General features: G+C 35.6%; 1 protein-coding gene across 4 annotated transcripts in view; it reads left to right on the top strand.

Annotated features, from left to right (window-relative positions):
* The window catches only part of MKLN1 (muskelin 1), a 379,019-nt gene that overhangs the window by 313,571 nt on the left and 48,652 nt on the right, over positions 1 to 16,796 (top strand). For all 4 annotated transcript variants that reach the window (XM_007177144.3, XM_007177145.3, XM_007177143.3 and 1 more), the window contains 2 exons: positions 4,829 to 5,050; positions 7,740 to 7,869. In XM_007177144.3, the coding sequence (XP_007177206.1) occupies positions 4,829 to 5,050; positions 7,740 to 7,869 (352 nt within the window). The remainder of the gene's footprint in view (positions 1 to 4,828; positions 5,051 to 7,739; positions 7,870 to 16,796) is intronic.

Below are 16,796 nucleotides of genomic sequence, written 5' to 3'. Positions count from 1 at the left end.
CCCCTAAACCAGATGAGGTTCATAGTTAGAGAAGATGGCTTCACAGAAGCGCCATATTTTGAAGAAGCCATTCAGTTCAGTAGCAATAGAGGAGGAAGTCCTTGAGCAAGAATGTCACACTTCCATAGGGACCTTGTGTTATCTGGTCCAGGGGAATTCAGCTCATTTAAATATGAAAAACTAAAAAGCAGTAAACACCAAATCTTTTGAGAAGTACTCTAAAGAAAAACAGTAAAAGGAAAAAGAATAGCAAAAACTTTCTTTCATGCAACAGCAAATGAAAATTATATTCCAATATTCTAACATAAATTAATTGACTTAATGAAGCTTGAAACTCTGAAGAAAACTACAAGGTATACATTCAAGAATGCAGATGAGATGGCCAAATAATAGGAGCAGGTGTAACTGGACCTGGTAGATCTCAAGAAAGAAATTGAAGAAAAATATAGTAACACTTCAAAAAATGAAGACTAGTTTACAAGGAGCATAAAGAAGAATAGGTTAGGGTCATAAGAAATAAGAAGGGCAGGTAAAGAAAACAAATATAGATATAAGGGCTAGCCAGAAAATTATAGCTAGAGAAGGCAGGCAAAAGAGAGCCAACATACATGTAATTGGAGACATTAAAGAAGAAAACCAAAACAGTGGAACAGAAGAAATATTTATACATAAAATTCAAGAAGACTTTCCTCAAGAAGGAAGCCTATTCCACGTAGTATAAGAGGACCTGATATTGATAAATTCAGGGAAAATTGACCTAGGCATTCAACTCTAAGATATATATTACTGACACTGAATTTCAAAGATAAAGAGGCCATTTGGTGGGCAACTAGATGAAATGATCCAGAAGTAAAATGAGACTGATAACAGATTTCTCTACAGCTGTATTCAGTGCCAAGAGACAGTAGAGCAGTATCTAGAAGGTATTCAAAGAAAAGACAGTGTGAGCCAAGGATTTTATATCTAGCCAAACTGTCCTTCAAATATAAGCACATTTTGAGGAAATTGCTAGAAAATGGAATGTGAGCTAATCAAGAAATGACAGGAGAAACTTTAATCACCATATTGGAGATCTCAGCTCATTTACATTCTCCCTGGGTCAGTATGGATCATTGGCAGGCTGAACATATATTTTTACCTCCTCCTGCCCAACGTCCTGTGAAATGACAAGAGAATACATTAGTAATAGTGTAGAAAAACAAGAAAGAATGCCCTTAGGGAATTTAAAATATTTGAGGGAATTTCTCAAGTAGAAAGCAGGTAAGATCAGATCCAACCAGAAGAAACCACATCCTGTAAGATAGCAGCAACTTGAGTCTCAAAGTATGTAGCTGGGGCAAACAGTAGATTATCAGTTGGAGATGAAACAGCAGGACATTTTCCAGTTTGATTGAGTAGCACTGAGCTGTGATAATTATTAATAGGTCAAGTGTTCAGTGTGGTCATTGGAGCTAGACAGATAGAGCAATACTCCTAAGAGGCTCTGGAGAGCTGCTGCAGATCCTTTCACAGCATCATGTCTCACCTTGCCTTACCCAATCCCCCGAGGTAGACTACTGTATATGCAACAGGCAGATGAATAGGGATTCTCAGATACAAAGAAGACTAAAACAATAACCCCCAAATCCAAATATTTGAAGATAATTAATACTATGAGATATGACGTACTGAACTCAACAGATTAAGAATCAACAAAGAAGAACAGTTTGTAGTGTGAATTGAAGAAGTCTTTAAGATAAATTTAAGTGATTTCTTAGAGCAATTCAGGAGGCTATTGCATTCATGAAAAGGAAATACATAGAAAAATTATAAATTAAAGATTTGATAGTGAAATTAAAATCTCAGTAAATAGATTAAAAAGCAGTGTGGGGGCTTCCCTGGTGGTGCAGTGGTTGAGAATCTGCCTGCCAATGCAGGGGACATGGGTTCGAGCCCTGGTCTGGGAAGATCCCACATGCCGCGGAGCAACTAAGCCCGTGAGCCACAACTACTGAGCCTGCGCGTCTGGAGCCTGTGCTTCGCAACGGGAGAGGCCGCGATGGTGAGAGGCCCGCGCACCGCGATGAAGAGTGGCCCCCACTCACTGCAACTGGAGAAAGCCCTCGCACAGAAACGAAGACTCAACACAGCCAAAAATAAATAAATTAAAAATACAACCTTTCCTTAAAAAAAAAAAGCAGTGTGGACATACCTCTAAATGGTTACTAAATTAGTGAGGTAAGATTATGAGAGAAAAATTAAACAGAGAAAAGGATCTGAAGTTCCAACATCCACCTTATAGGAGTTCTAGAAAGAGAATGGAGGCCAAAACAACAAGAACAAACCACTCAAGGTAAAAATGAAGAAAATTCTCAGAGCTGAAGAAAGATCGTTTTCAGAATGAAAGAAATTCCAAGTGCAGATCAGAATGAATGAAAAAAGAATATCCCTACCTAGATACTTCCTTAATGAAATTTCAGAACCAAGGAAGAAGAGAAAATCCTAAAAGCTACAGCAAAAACTGGTTACCTTTGTAGGTAAGCAAGGATCCGATAAACATGAGGCATTTTTGGAGGTTGGCGGGAGGTAGGGTAGTGGGTTGGACAATACTACTTAGAAGGCTTTATAGCAATAGCTTCAAATTCTGTGAGTAGGAAATTATCTTGAACCCAACCTAACCCTAGCCAATTTTGTGTTCATGTGATAAAATAAAAAGACGGTTTCAAATTAAAAAACAGTTGGGGATGGGGTGGGGAATAAGTGGCTATCCATTATTTATTTGCTTTTATTTTATTTTTATTTATTTGTTTATTTATTTATGGCTGTGTTGGGTCTTTGTTGCTGCACGGGCTTTTTCTAGTTGTGGTGAGCGGGGCTACTCTTTTGTTACTCTTTTGTTGAGGTGCATGGGCGTCTCATTGTGGTGGCTTCTCTCGTTGCGGAGCACGGGCTCTAGGCGTGCAGGCTTCAGTAGTTGTGGCTTGTGGGCTCTAGAGCGCAGGCTTCGTAGTTGTGGCCCAGGGGCTTAGTTGCTCCGCAGCATGTGGGATCTTCCCCGACCAGGGCTGGAACCTGTGTCCCCTGCATTGGCAGGCGGATTCTTAACTGCTGCGCCACCAGGGAAGTCCTGTTTATTTGCTTTTAGAAATTAAATACCTAACCTGACAGAGTAGACTTAAAAGATTTCTTCAAGTCTTGAGGGAAAAGATTCTATGATCGCACAGAGTTTAATAAGCCATTGGATTTTCAAACATTTTTCAGAGATTAAAAATTAAAAGGAAACCATAAACTGACGAACAACATAAAGTTTCCCAGAGTGATTAAAACTTGTTATGAACAACATAAAGTTTCCTAGAGTGATTAAAACTTGTTATTTGATAATTGACCCTCATTGAAACTACCTATCTTATCCAGGGAAGAACCAAGCTGAAGGAATAAAATTGTTTCTGTTTTGTGTCATTGTTCTAAGATATGGGAAAGAATCAAGCTAAACAGTATCTTCCTCCCTTTTTGGGTTGGTTTGGTCCGCTATGCAAGAAAGAGCTACTAAGATGAAGATGTTTATGCCTCTCCCCTGATAACAAATGAGCATAGCTATATCAAAATGAAATTTAAATATCCCCAAAAGGAAAGAGAAACTCCCTTTGTAGCCATATGAAGTAGAACCATAGGGGCTAGATAACAGAGATTGAACCAAATTAGTATGAATCTGTGAATTTAGGAAAATGTAAAGAGACTAACATTATGTGTGTCCCTCAACAATGTATGGATTGCTTTTCATGATATAATCATTTAAGATTAAAGGGTAGGGGATCACTTTTCTTTGTAGTGCCAGGGACATGAAAACTTTGACATCTCAGTTTTTCAACCATGTTCCCAAAGATTTCACCCTTAAGGAATTGTAGGTTTTCATCTTAATTTATGGAAGTCTGCCAGAAACCTGGGAAATGGCAAGTGAGTGAATCTTTTTAGTGGTAGGTAAAGATTAGGAGGTGCTAGAATCCTTTCTTTTTAATATTAAATATTAATTTTAAAATAAGCTTTGCAATTATTTTAATAGTTTTTTATTAAAAACAATACAAAAAATAAATAGCAGGAGTAATTTGATGAGAGGAGAGAATTGAACATATAATGGCTAGTATTTGTGCTTTAGCAACAAAAATAAAAAAGTAGGTGTTTTACGTACACTTTATTCTTTAAACATAAATGCCACTTGTATTCAGCATCTAATTACCAACTTGAACTTACGTATTCTTCGAAATAGAATTTGTTTCAACTGGAGACTGATTACTGCAAATGTCTTGTGTTTGTTTTGCTATTTGGTAACAACATAATTTGAAGAATTTTGTAAAATAAATGCAGAGAGTTGAATTAAGCTGCATCACTCTTATTCACATATCTTCTCTCTTATTAAATGGTAGCAAGAGGAATAGAATGCTTGCCTAGAATGGAGAGAAGGGAGTTTTTATAAGGAGGGTGTGATCACTGTTTGCCCACAGAGTATGATCAGTATTTACTCTTAGGTGTAAGTCAGTACCTAATGTATTATTGGTTGATTTGGTAAAAATTATGCAGCTTCAAGAAAGCATAAAGCTCCTTAACCCAGCATATTTTATTCTCACTGGAAAAAAAATGGAAACCTGAAAAGGTATTTAGAAATCCATCCTGAATCTCTGCCAGGTGTTGAGCAGTATTTTAATAAGTGCCTATGATAATCAGGGATGGTATTTGGTGTTATTAAGACAACGTTCAGTTTCTTTGAGATTGTAAAACCGCACGCATTGGTTTCATTTTAGCATATATGATAGGAACAATCTAAAACTATTCAATCTGTTGCCTTGTTCTATAGATGTGTATGGACTCAGAAAAACATATGATCTACACCTTTGGTGGTAGAATTTTGACATGTAATGGCAGTGTAGACGACAGCAGAGCCAGTGAACCACAATTCAGTGGATTGTTTGCTTTCAACTGTCAGTGTCAAACCTGGAAACTTCTTCGAGAGGACTCCTGTAATGCTGGGCCTGAGGACATCCAGTCTCGTATAGGACACTGCATGCTATTCCACTCAGTAAGAATATTCTGTACATTGTCTTATGTTATTGTGTCATGTATCTCTCAATAGGAAAAGAAGTGGTGAAATCTAATTCTTCAGTAAGAGAGCAAAATTTTTCATTAGAAATAAATGATGTGTTGGCAATGATAAAAAAAAACAAAGCTACCTTTAACACAGAACTGTTTGCTAATTATAAGATTCTTCTGTCAACCTAATAATTCCTAAGTAGTTATCAGCTGAGTACTAATCTAGGCACTTTTATGACTAACTTCACCGCTTATATGTAGTAGCTATTTCTCTTTCTTATATACCTTTCTACTTACTGTTTTCTCTTAGTGTCTAGAAGATCAATTTTCTTATCTGTTCTTATTTTCCCCTCTGCTACTCTCCATTAAGTGCAAAGAATTAAGAATTGACTTAATAGAATTAGAATTAAAATTTATCAGCAAAAACCAGCATACAGACATTTCTTTAACCTTTTTATGTGCTATAGTGAAAACTTGGGCTTCTTGCTGTGAACATAACTTTAAAAATATACTGTGGAATATTTTTAACATACACCGAAGTAGAGAGAAGAGTATAATAAATTCCCATGTGCTTATTTATCAGTTTCAACAGTTATCATTATTTGACTATTCATTTTTCATATATCTAACCCACTTATATATATATTTTTTTAATGTTTCTTTGATTTTTAAGTTTATTCTTAAATTTTATTGTGTTGGGGTATTTTGAAGCAAATTCCAGACATTGTATCATTACACCTATAAATACCATATTGTATCACTAACAGGTAAGGGCTTTTAAAAAAACATAATTATAGTATCATTATAAAACCCAACCAAAGTATTGACAAAAATGATTTCTTTATATCATTTAATATTGCATTCATTTTTTCCCTAAAGTACTGAAAAATACCTTTTCATAGTTGGTTTATCCAAGTCAGGATCCAGAAAAGGTCTATGTATTGCATTTGGTTGTTATAGCTCTTAAATTTCTTCTAATCCAAAACAGTACTCCCCTCTCCTATTTTTTTTTTTCTCTGTATACCACTTATTTGTTAAAGCAAGTAAATCTAGAATTTCCCATTTTCTCAGTTTGACCAATTTTATACTCATGGTGTCATTTAACATGATCCTCTATCTTCGGTATTTCCTGTGAGCTGGTATTTAGATCCAGAGGCTTGAATTTAGATTCACTCTCCTTTTTAGGGCGGTCCAAAAGGGGAGTTGCAAGAATACTTCACAGCTGGTCTGATTGCAAGATATAAAGAGACATTTAATGTGTAGTTGTCATACTTTTGGTGATGTTAAAATTGTTCTGGTGGGTTTAGGTGTTAACAGCCTGATTGATCAATTATAAAGTTTCCTGTCAACTTGTTATCTGATGAGTTTAGCAGCCGCTGATAGGCATAGACTATAGTGACTATAGTCATAGACTAGTCTATAGTCATAGATTTTAGTAGGGTTTGAAAAATGGTCATTTTTCTAATTACATCATTTCTTCATTTATTAACTGTGATTGTACTGTAAAAGCTTATCCTCGTTAACTAATTGGCTACCCTAATATGTAAAACACACAGGATAGGTAATAGAAATGTTTGATTCTTTTCCTCTATCACCTTTTCATGTTAATGAGCTGAAGCTCCAGAGTTTACCAATGGTTTCTTTTTTGTTTTAAGTATTATTATGAACTTGTGGATTTTTATTTACTTGATGTGTTTAATCCAATGCTGTCATTATTCTTTTTGATCCCCTAATTTTTCTCTATCTTTGGCCAGTGGGAGTGCCCACCTCCCAGTATACCTTTGCATATATGGACACACGCATATATGTATATATGTCTTTTTTAGTAAGAGAAAAATCATGAGTTCATACTGATATGTCCAAGTCAAATTTAAGATCATAGAGTTTTAAAATTTAATATCTTTGATTTTGTTTTTGTGTATCTTTTAAGGTTAAAATCCTGCTTCCTAGTGACGATATGTTACTTGCTCTATCTTTCTATAATAGTTTACAGAATAGCAAAACTAACAACAAAATCACTGAGTGCTGTTTAAGATCGCTTTCTGATTATTTTTCTGTTTAGGATATAGCCCACTAAGGATGGGAGTCAAAAACAAGAATTAAAATCACTAGAAATACTACTTCTTTGTGTGATCATGTCTCTCTGTGTGATCGTATCTTTGTATACAGGCTTTGTATGTAGGCTTGTTTCACTTTTTTTCAAAGATTATTTTTTCTTTTAAGTTAATTTTGTTTTCTAATTAAGTAAAAACATATACATAGTTCTAAAGGCAAAACCGTAAGTCAGTATCCTTTTGGAGATATGGTTTTTATCCCTGTCTTCCTGTTCTGTCCCTTCCCCTATAGCTGTCCTGTATTAGTTTCCTTTGTTTCTTTTTGAAGAAAGAAACAAACACAACACACATTACTTTTTCTCCTTTCTTACACAAAGGCAGCACGCTATAGCCATTATTCTGCACCTTGCTTTTTTCTACTTTAATAGGATATCCTAGAGATTACCTCTTAGCAGTATATAGAGAGCTTCCTCATTCTGCTTTGTACCAGTATAGTACTCCATTGCATGGAATCGCTCATGAAATTACTTTTTTAGAGGTTTAAATTTTAAAAGGATCATTCTGAATTCTTCGTGGAAATGACTATTTTTTTTTCTTCTTTGCCCTTTTTTTCTTATTTTTCAGAAAAATCGTTGCTTATATGTATTTGGTGGCCAGCGATCAAAGACCTATTTGAATGATTTCTTTAGTTATGATGTGGATTCTGATCATGTAGACATAATATCAGATGGTACCAAGAAAGACTCTGGAATGGGTAAAGGCATTTAGTGATTCTTCTCTCTTGTCTTAATTACTTTAGGTAGAAGACTATAGCCCATTTTCTTTTCTTTCTAACCATTCTTTATCCTTTTCCCATTTGTTTAACTGAAGTGATTCTAAGAGGAAGAAAACCCTCTACCAGCTAAACTATTTAATTCAACCTGTTTAAAAATACTATATGAATTATTATTATTGTGATTTCCTTTGAGCAGAAAGACAATATGTGAATTTCTAAAGGAATTATGTGTGTGCTTGTGATGGGTGATTGCAAGAATTAATAACTTAAAAACTGTATTATCCTGTATTTGCTAATTCTTTCCACCTCACTAAAGTGACTTGTATATTAGGCACATATAGTAGAGTATGTCTTTGTTCTGAGGGAAGACTTCACATAATTCATTGGTAATGCCATATAGCTTTACAAGCTCTGCATCCAGGAAGTTATTCTCCTGGTGATAGGGTAACTAGTTTGCCTGAGATAATCCCAGTTTATGTATAATTATTAATAGTGCCCCCATTCACTCTCAAAAGTGTCTTATTTTGGATAATTTACATAGTTACCCTGCTTAGTAGTCACTTTGCCTGTGATTGGTATACACAGAAGAATGGTATTTGTTTAAGACCCAATGGTTTAAAATGCCTAATTAGAGCAGTAGGGTGAGAAATTAGATCAGCTTGCTTTTCCTTTTATCTATTATTTATAAAAATATGTATATTTTTAAAAATAGTTGTTTATATTTAGGCAGAATTTAAAAAAAAAAAACAAAAGTAACACCATCGTAAAAAAGTGCATGTGAAGTAGTTTGACCCTCAGGATCTTTCTCCCATACTTCCTACTAGGCAGAGGCTAGAGCTTTATTTTTTGAGGGAAATAGAGGCTCTGTGGAGGCAGAGGGAACAGGGTAGAAAATAGAATTAAGTCCAGGTACTGAACAGTGGAACTTCTAACCATTTCCCTGCTCTCATGATGCTAGGCATGTGTCTCCTACAAAAGGTTAGTATCACTTTCTCTGGAGAAAAATATGGCCTCATAAAAAAGATTTCCAGATACTGTTGTTTGGGGATACCCTCCCCCCCTCCAATAAAATGTCTAATCTTGCTGGCTGGCCACCAGTACAGTGGCTACGTTCATGGCCCAGTCCCCCTACTGTGTTGCCTACAGTTGTACACATATTGTTTTCAATTAAATTTTATTTCTTCACTCTTAATGAACTGTCAGTTAAGTATCTTCTGTATTAGGACCTTCCCTATGAAAGAGAGAGACAAAAAAAACAAACCTGAAAACAGAAATCTGGAGTAATGCACTGAACACAAGTACATGAAAATAATAATGATCAAGATCACTTTTGGTAGAGAAAAGGATACTGCATCCATAAAGCAATAATAGGATGTAATGAAAGATCAGAGACTTTTGGAAATAAATTTTGTTAAAATAAAAAGTAGAAGAGTTGTAAGACATCTGTCTCCCTAAAAATAGACAAAGAGACAGAGATGGAAATTGGAGAAAATAAGAATATTAGAAAATCAATATAGGAGGTCCAGTGTTGAACTCATAACAGTTTCTCCAACTATGGAGAACAAGGAAATGGAGGAGACTAGATTATAAAACAAAGAATTAACAGAAAATTTTCCTAAACTGGAAAGTATTGGTCTGCAAATTATAAATGGCCCCCTTTGGAAGTCAGTACATTGAATTTAGAAAAAAAAAAAAACAAAAACCTTCTCAATCAGAAGGCGCATCATTGTTCGTCGTGGAATTTTACGTATCAGCCATAAAAAGAATATCTAAAAAGCTGCCACTGTAAAATAAGGTTAGATTCAAAGGAATAGGTCTTAGAATGATAGGAATTTTCAGCAACATTGGAAGCGATAAGGGGAAACAAGGTCTTAAAAATTCTGAAGGAAAATTATCATCAACCTGGAATTCTATTCCTAGCCAAGAGGGAAGAAATAGTATTTTCAGATATAACAGGTTTATTGGTGGGGTATGTGTTTCTTTGCAAGTAATAGAAAACCAAGAGAAGAATGGCTTAAAAATTAGGGAATCTTTTCTCTCACTGGACAAGAAATCCAGATGTAGATAATCTGGGACTGATGTAGTGACTCAAGAAATGTCATGAAGGCCCTCAGGTTCTTTTTTTTTTTTTTTTTTTTTTTTTGAAGGTCTTTTTTTTTTTTAAACACTATTTTATTTATTTTATTTATTTATGGCTGTGTTGGGTCTTCGTTTCTGTGCGAGGGCTTTCTCTAGTTGTGGCAAGCGGGGGCCACTCTTCATCGCGGTGCGCGGGGCCTCTCATTATCGCGGCCTCTTTGTTGCGGAGCACAGGCTCCAGACGCGCAGGCTCAGTAATTGTGGCTCACGGGCCCAGTCGCTCCGCGGCATGTGGGATCTTCCCAGACCAGGGTTCAAACCCGTGTCCCCTGCATTGGCAGGCAGATTCTCAACCACTGCGCCACCAGGGAAGCCCCCTCAGGTTCTTTTTAATCTTTGTTTTTCTATTTTTAACTCGCTGTAGCCTCATGGTGGCAAGTTGGCTGAAGTACCTCAAACATCATGTCTTCATTCCAGATAGGAAAAAAAGGAAGGCGAGCAAAACGTACCCAGAAAGCTCCCTACTTAAATTTCGTTGACTAGAACTGTGAAACCTGGCTTCAAGAGAGTCTGGGAAAGCAAGCGATTAGCTTTTCCAGCCTTTATATAGTACATAGGGGAAGGGGTTTGGAAATGGCTGTTGGATCGTGTAATTAAGAGTGTCTGCCACACAAGATTAAAAAAATGATAGCTCTTTTATGCACTCTTTTTTTAGGAAGTTAGTACACCATATACACTAACAAAAGGGAGTAAAAGTAGTTAAAAAGAAAACATGCTGAGAGCTGAGGAAAAGAGAATCTAACACAGGAAAGCAGTGAAGGACCATCCCAAGATGATACCTGCACAGCAAAGCTATGAGCATCCAGTTCAAATTGGAGCAGGAGGACACAGGAAAGTAGACCTCTCTTCCTCACCAAAAGTGAGGTTTCCAGATAAAAGTAGACTAAATAGATACGTTTGAGCAATTGGAATAAAAAGGTGTTAATCAGTAAATAATACCTGATGTAAAAGAGTAAGGATATGAACATAGTAGGAAAAGAAGAAAAATTTTTAGAAAGCAGGCATTATCATAGTACATTTCTTGGCTCTACAGTGAGCAGTATTTTCCTAATCATAATAATACAAAAACTACAATCAATTTAACCAAAATTTGGGATAAAATTTAGTGGGAGGATAGCGTCAATGTGGTATTGATAAAGTTCTTCATCTACTATAACAGGAGGTCAGTAGGTGGTGATGTTATGTAAAAATATGGAAAGAAATATTATAAGAAATGGCTAATAACATTACTTATCCTATCTAAAATTGTCTGTCTTATTTGTTTACTCATTTATTTTCTACTACCATAGGATAATGTGGAGGTATATGATTTAATCTTTGATTTCCTCAAGTTTTTAAGATTTAGTCTAATTTTCCATTAAAATAACTAGGCAGATGGAGGTAATAATCCCCTACAATCCTAATGCAGCTCTATCTGAAAAAGGTAGTGAAGATAGTAATTGGTTTGACAAGTATGTGTTGAAAACTCCTACATACTGGCTCAGTGCTAGACTAGGGAGGGATATAGTGGAACTAGATGGTCATGGTCTTTCAGAGTGCTTATAATCTATCTACTAGGTAATATTCTGATGGATTATAGTAGCTGTTCTTTATTTAGACCCTACTAAAAGCCAGTCACTAAGCATGGAGCTTTAGAAATAGTTCTAATTGGTGGTATTATTCTCATTTACCAGATGAGAAAAATTGAACTCAGTGAAGTAGTATCTCAGTAATACACAACTAGATAATGATAGAGCTGAGATTTAGAAGTTGGAGTGCAAAGAAGGGTTTTTTTGTTTGTTTTGCTTTGTTTTTGACCATACTAAACTACTTCCAAGATTTAAAAGGAAAAAGTGGCAGAGTGATAGTGGTAAAGATTTAGCAAAAAATGCACTATAATAATAAGTAGACTTTAATGACTGTCATTTGAAGATTTTTTAAAATGAGATATTATTATTTAGGAATTTGCAAAATTGGTCAGTATATTTCATTCATGGCTATGGATAGCTTTAGAGCCAGCGTAGTATGATAATTGTTCTTTTTGTTCAGTTTTGTTTTGATTATAAGAGTAATAATATGCTCATTGTAGAGAATTTGAAAAATACAGAAAGATGCAAAAAAGAAAATATATCAAACCATCCAGACATAATCTGTTAACATTTTAATGTATTTCCTTCTAGTCTTTTAAACGTATTTATTTTATAAAATTTAGCACAATTTTATATTCTGCTATTTTAAACTTAAATTGTGGTAATTTTTTTATCACTATGGTTTTATTACTAAGACAAGTGGATTCATTCCTTAATTACTGCTATAATCAACTTTTATAAAATCAGAATCACCAATTTTGCTATGTGTTTTTAAATTTTTAATTGATATCGTAATTTATCCCACAATGCAGACAAGTTCGTTGGTTAATAGTATTTGTTGGTCACCTACTAGCATCTAAGTTTGACCTTCTCCCTTCCTTTCTCCCAATATATTTCAGCGCCTTGTATATGCCAAGTATGTTTAGGTCCATAGCTATGGACCTAGGGGACAAGATCCCTTCTCTCAAAGGACTCATTCTAATGCAGAGAGACCTGCACTTGCCTTCTAAGTACTGTGAAGAAAAAAAATTGGATGCTGTAATAATGAGTATCATGGAAGGTCCCATTTAGGTAGAGTAGGTTGGGAAACCATCTCTGAGGACGTAATCTTTAAGATTTAAGAAAAGAAGTAGAGAATTAGGAAGAACCATGTTAAAAACTGAGAGAAATGAATGTACAAAGATTTCAAAGCAGGAAAGAATTTAATGTGTTCCAGAAACAGAGGGGGGGCTAGTACAGATCGAGGGTGAGGCAAGTTGATGTGAAATGAGGTTAGAGAAATAGTTAAGTCTGATTATTCAGTGCTTTGTACAATACAAATACAAGAAATTTGGATTTTTTTACCCCCTGAATAACATAGAAGGTTATTGAAAGGTTTAATGCTAGGTGGTTTTTTTCTTTTCTTTTCTTTTCTTTTTTTTTCAATTGAAGTATAATTGATTTACAATGTTGTGTAGGTTTCTGGTGTACAGCAAAGTGATTCAGTTTTCTGTAGTATGTGTATATATTGGGTTGGCCAAAAAGTGCCTTAGGTTTTTAAGTAAAAATAAAAAACACATTTTTCATTTTCACCAAGAACTTTATTGAACAATGTAGTCACCCTTTTGTTCCACTACCTTCTGCCATCTTTCAGGCAACTTTGTAATTCCATCTTGCCAAAACTTTTTATCTTTGAGCAAAGAACTCTTCCAGGTGCCTTTTACAGTCTTCCAGGGAATTGAAATATTTTCCATTAAGAGAATTTTGTAAAGACCGAAATAGATGGAAATCAGATGTGCAATGTCTGGTGAATACGGCGGATGAATCAGAACTTCCCAGCCAAGCTGTAACAACTTTTGCCTGGTCATCAAAGAAACATGAGGTCTTAACGTTATCCTGATGGAAGATTATGCCTTTTTTGTTGACTAATTCTGGACGCTTTTCATCGAGTGCTGCTTTCAAGTTGGTCTAATTGGGAGCAGTACTTATTGGAATTAATCATTTGGTTTTCCGGAAGGAGCTCATTAATAGAGGACTCCCTTCCAATCCCACCACATACACAACATCACCTTCTTTGGATGAAGACCGGCCTTTGGTGTGGTTGGTAGTGGTTCATTTTGCTTGCCCCACCATCTCTTCCCTTCCATATTATTACTTTTCATCTCCCATCACAATTTGTTTTAAAAACGGAACGTTTTCATTACATTTAAGTAGAGAATCACGTGCGGAAATACAGTCAAGAAGGCTTTTTCCACTTAACTTATGTGGAACCCAAACATCAAAGCGATGAACATAACCAAGCTGGTGCAAATGAGTTTCAGTGCTTGATTTGGATATTTTGAATATGTCGGCTATCTCCTGTGTGGTATAACATTGATTGTTCTCAATTAATGTCTCGATTTGATTGCTGTCAACTTCAACTGGTCTACCCGACTGTGGAGCATCATCCAGTGAGAATCTGCAGCACGAAACTTCGCAAACTACTTTTGACATGTTCGATCAGTCACAGCACCTTCTCCATACGCTGCACAAGTCTTTTTTTGCGTTCCAATTGTGTTTTTACCTTTCTTGAAATAATATGGTGAAGATGGTGCTTTTTTTCTTCCATCTTCAATGTTAAAATGGCTACACAGAAATTCACCAGTTTTGATAAGTCTTTTTTTAAATGCACGCTGAGATGACAGCTGTCACAATCTAACAAAATTGTTTCAAATGAAGTTAAAGACAACTAACTGCTGCTAGAGGCTTCATATGGGAAAAAACGAACGAACCTTTTGGCCAACCCAATACATATATATGTGTATATATACTGTTTTTCAGATTCTTTTCCATTGTACTTTATTACAAGATATTGAATAAAGTATGCTGTGCTATACAGTAGGACCTTGTTGTTTATCTATTTTATATATAGTAGTTTGTATCTGATAATCCCAAATTCTTAATTTATCCCTCTGACCCCCCTTCCCCTTTGGTAACCATAAGTTTGTTTTCTATGTCTGTGAGTCTGTTACATGAGATTCCACATGTAAGTGGTATCGTATGATATTTGTCTTTCTCTGTCTGACTTACTTCACTTAGAATGTCCATCCGTGTTGCTGCAAATGAATGCTAGGGTTTTGATCTGATTAAAATTTGAAAGTATCACTTTTGTCTAAATGTACATTTTCCAAGTGGTTAATTTTGACAGTATGCCTGTAAGTTGCATTGTCTAAAGCCTATATGTACAACCAGTGCTTTAACTGGGGATTATTATGGCAGAATTGAGTATCTGGTTAGAACTACTTGGAAAATTTTCCTGCCTAAAAATGTTGCCATTATTACTTAGAATTGTGGAACCTCAGTGGCTCTGTTGGCATATTAGAGTGAAACTGAAATTACTTTCTTTTCATTTTTCTTTCCTATTTTTTTCTCTCTCCCTCTCTCCTTCCCCTAAGTCCCTTCCATCCCTCCTTCCTTTACTCTTCTCTCTTCCTCCCTCTCTTCGTTCCCATTTTTCCCTTCTCTGCTCTCTTCCTTAAGCCTCCTTTTCTCTCTCTGTCTGTCTTTCCTGTGCACCCTCCACTCCTACCCCACGGGTTTCTGAACAGTGGCCAGGATTGAGGATCACTGTTCTAGCTCTCCAGAGCCTATCTCAGTCCTTGATCAAATAACCCACGGCAAGTTACTTAATGTCTCACCTTATTTTGCATGTCTGTAAGTGACCCAAATTATATTTTAAGTAAAATAGTATCTCACTTATGGCTACTCTAGGAGTAGAGATGGTTTGACTCTCTAGTTTGGGCTGGTGTCATTGTTGGGTATGTCAGTTTTCACAAGTATATGACAATACTGCCTACAGGTTGATCTATCCAGTAATCAAGTCATGTTAATTTTACTTCCTATCTTCTCTCTATTCCCATTGCTATTTCACTAGTTTGGACGGCCAACACCTGTTTGGCCTCTGTTTCTAGTCGTCTTCTTCCTGTGTACCCCATCCCTCCCCCAACCCATTCTCCACACTTTGAGCAGAATACAGGTGTTCTGTGTTACCAATTAAGTACAGAACCATACACTTCAACATTTATTCAACAGATACTTTTTGGTCACCTACTGGGTGCCAGATAATAATCTAAGCACTAGGGTTACAACTGTGAATAAAAGCTCTAACTTCATGGATCTTACAGTTGTGTATAGGGAGGAAAAAGAAGTAGATTGACACCTTACCTTTTGATTTAGTACTAATAAGATAAGAAAAAAAATTTTTTTCTTGACCATGCCGCGAGGCTTATGTGATCTTACTTCCCCAACCAGGGATCAAACCCAGACCTCCGGCAGTGAAAGCACCAAGTCCTAACCACTGGACTGCCAGGGAATTCCCAGAAAATATCTTTTAAAAAATATAAACCTGATGATTTTTCTTCTCCCTTGCTTAAAATCTTTTTATTGTTCCTCTTTGCCCTCACGATTAAGTCTAAACTCAGCCTGACTCAGATTCCTTTATGATATGCCTCAGCTTAGGTAGTTCCCCATTCTTGGTGTCCACCCTCAGCTTGCCACCAGTTCTTTGTTTTATGACCACTGAATATTAATTCTCTATCGATAGCATATTTTTTCATGCCTTTGGGTTTTTGCCCATACTCTTTTCCCTACCTGAATCACTCTTTCCTCCTACCTCCAAAATGTAGCTAACTTGCGCTCATCTTTCAGATCTTAGCTTATAGATCATTGTCTCCTGAAATTGTTTAACTCCTCAAACCCAAGTTAGGAATTAGAGCATATGGTTCTAACCTTAATTGTTAGCACGATTCTGAATATTCATCTGGCAGTATAATTTTGACTCTGCTTTTCAAAACCTGTAAAAAAAAAAAAACTCAGCTGAAATACACAGACTTTATTCAGGATTTCTAAAGAACATTCAGTCTTTTCAGTACTTTAGATCTAAAAGTTTTTTCACTGGATTAAGTTAGACAAATCAGAAAACCTCATGTCAGAACTATGGTATATGTATTGTCTTCCCATAGAGTTACTTTTACCTGATTTTTAAAAGTCTGTTTAAATTTTAATTTTATCTTACTAGATTATTACTTATTTTGTAAGCCATTCAAAATCCTTTTAAGGACAAGACGGTACTATTTAAACCTCTACATTATTAAGTATTTTTAGAAAATACCAATTTTATTATATGGATGCTCTGTAGCTTATTTAAACATTCTATTTATTAACTGTTCTTCTAAACCTGTT

This window comes from Balaenoptera acutorostrata, chromosome 7 (genome assembly GCF_949987535.1).
Source record: "Balaenoptera acutorostrata chromosome 7, mBalAcu1.1, whole genome shotgun sequence".
NCBI lineage: Eukaryota > Metazoa > Chordata > Mammalia > Artiodactyla > Balaenopteridae > Balaenoptera > Balaenoptera acutorostrata.
The sequence above is the reverse complement of the archived record's forward strand: the minus strand, read 5'-3'. Positions and strand labels throughout refer to the sequence as shown.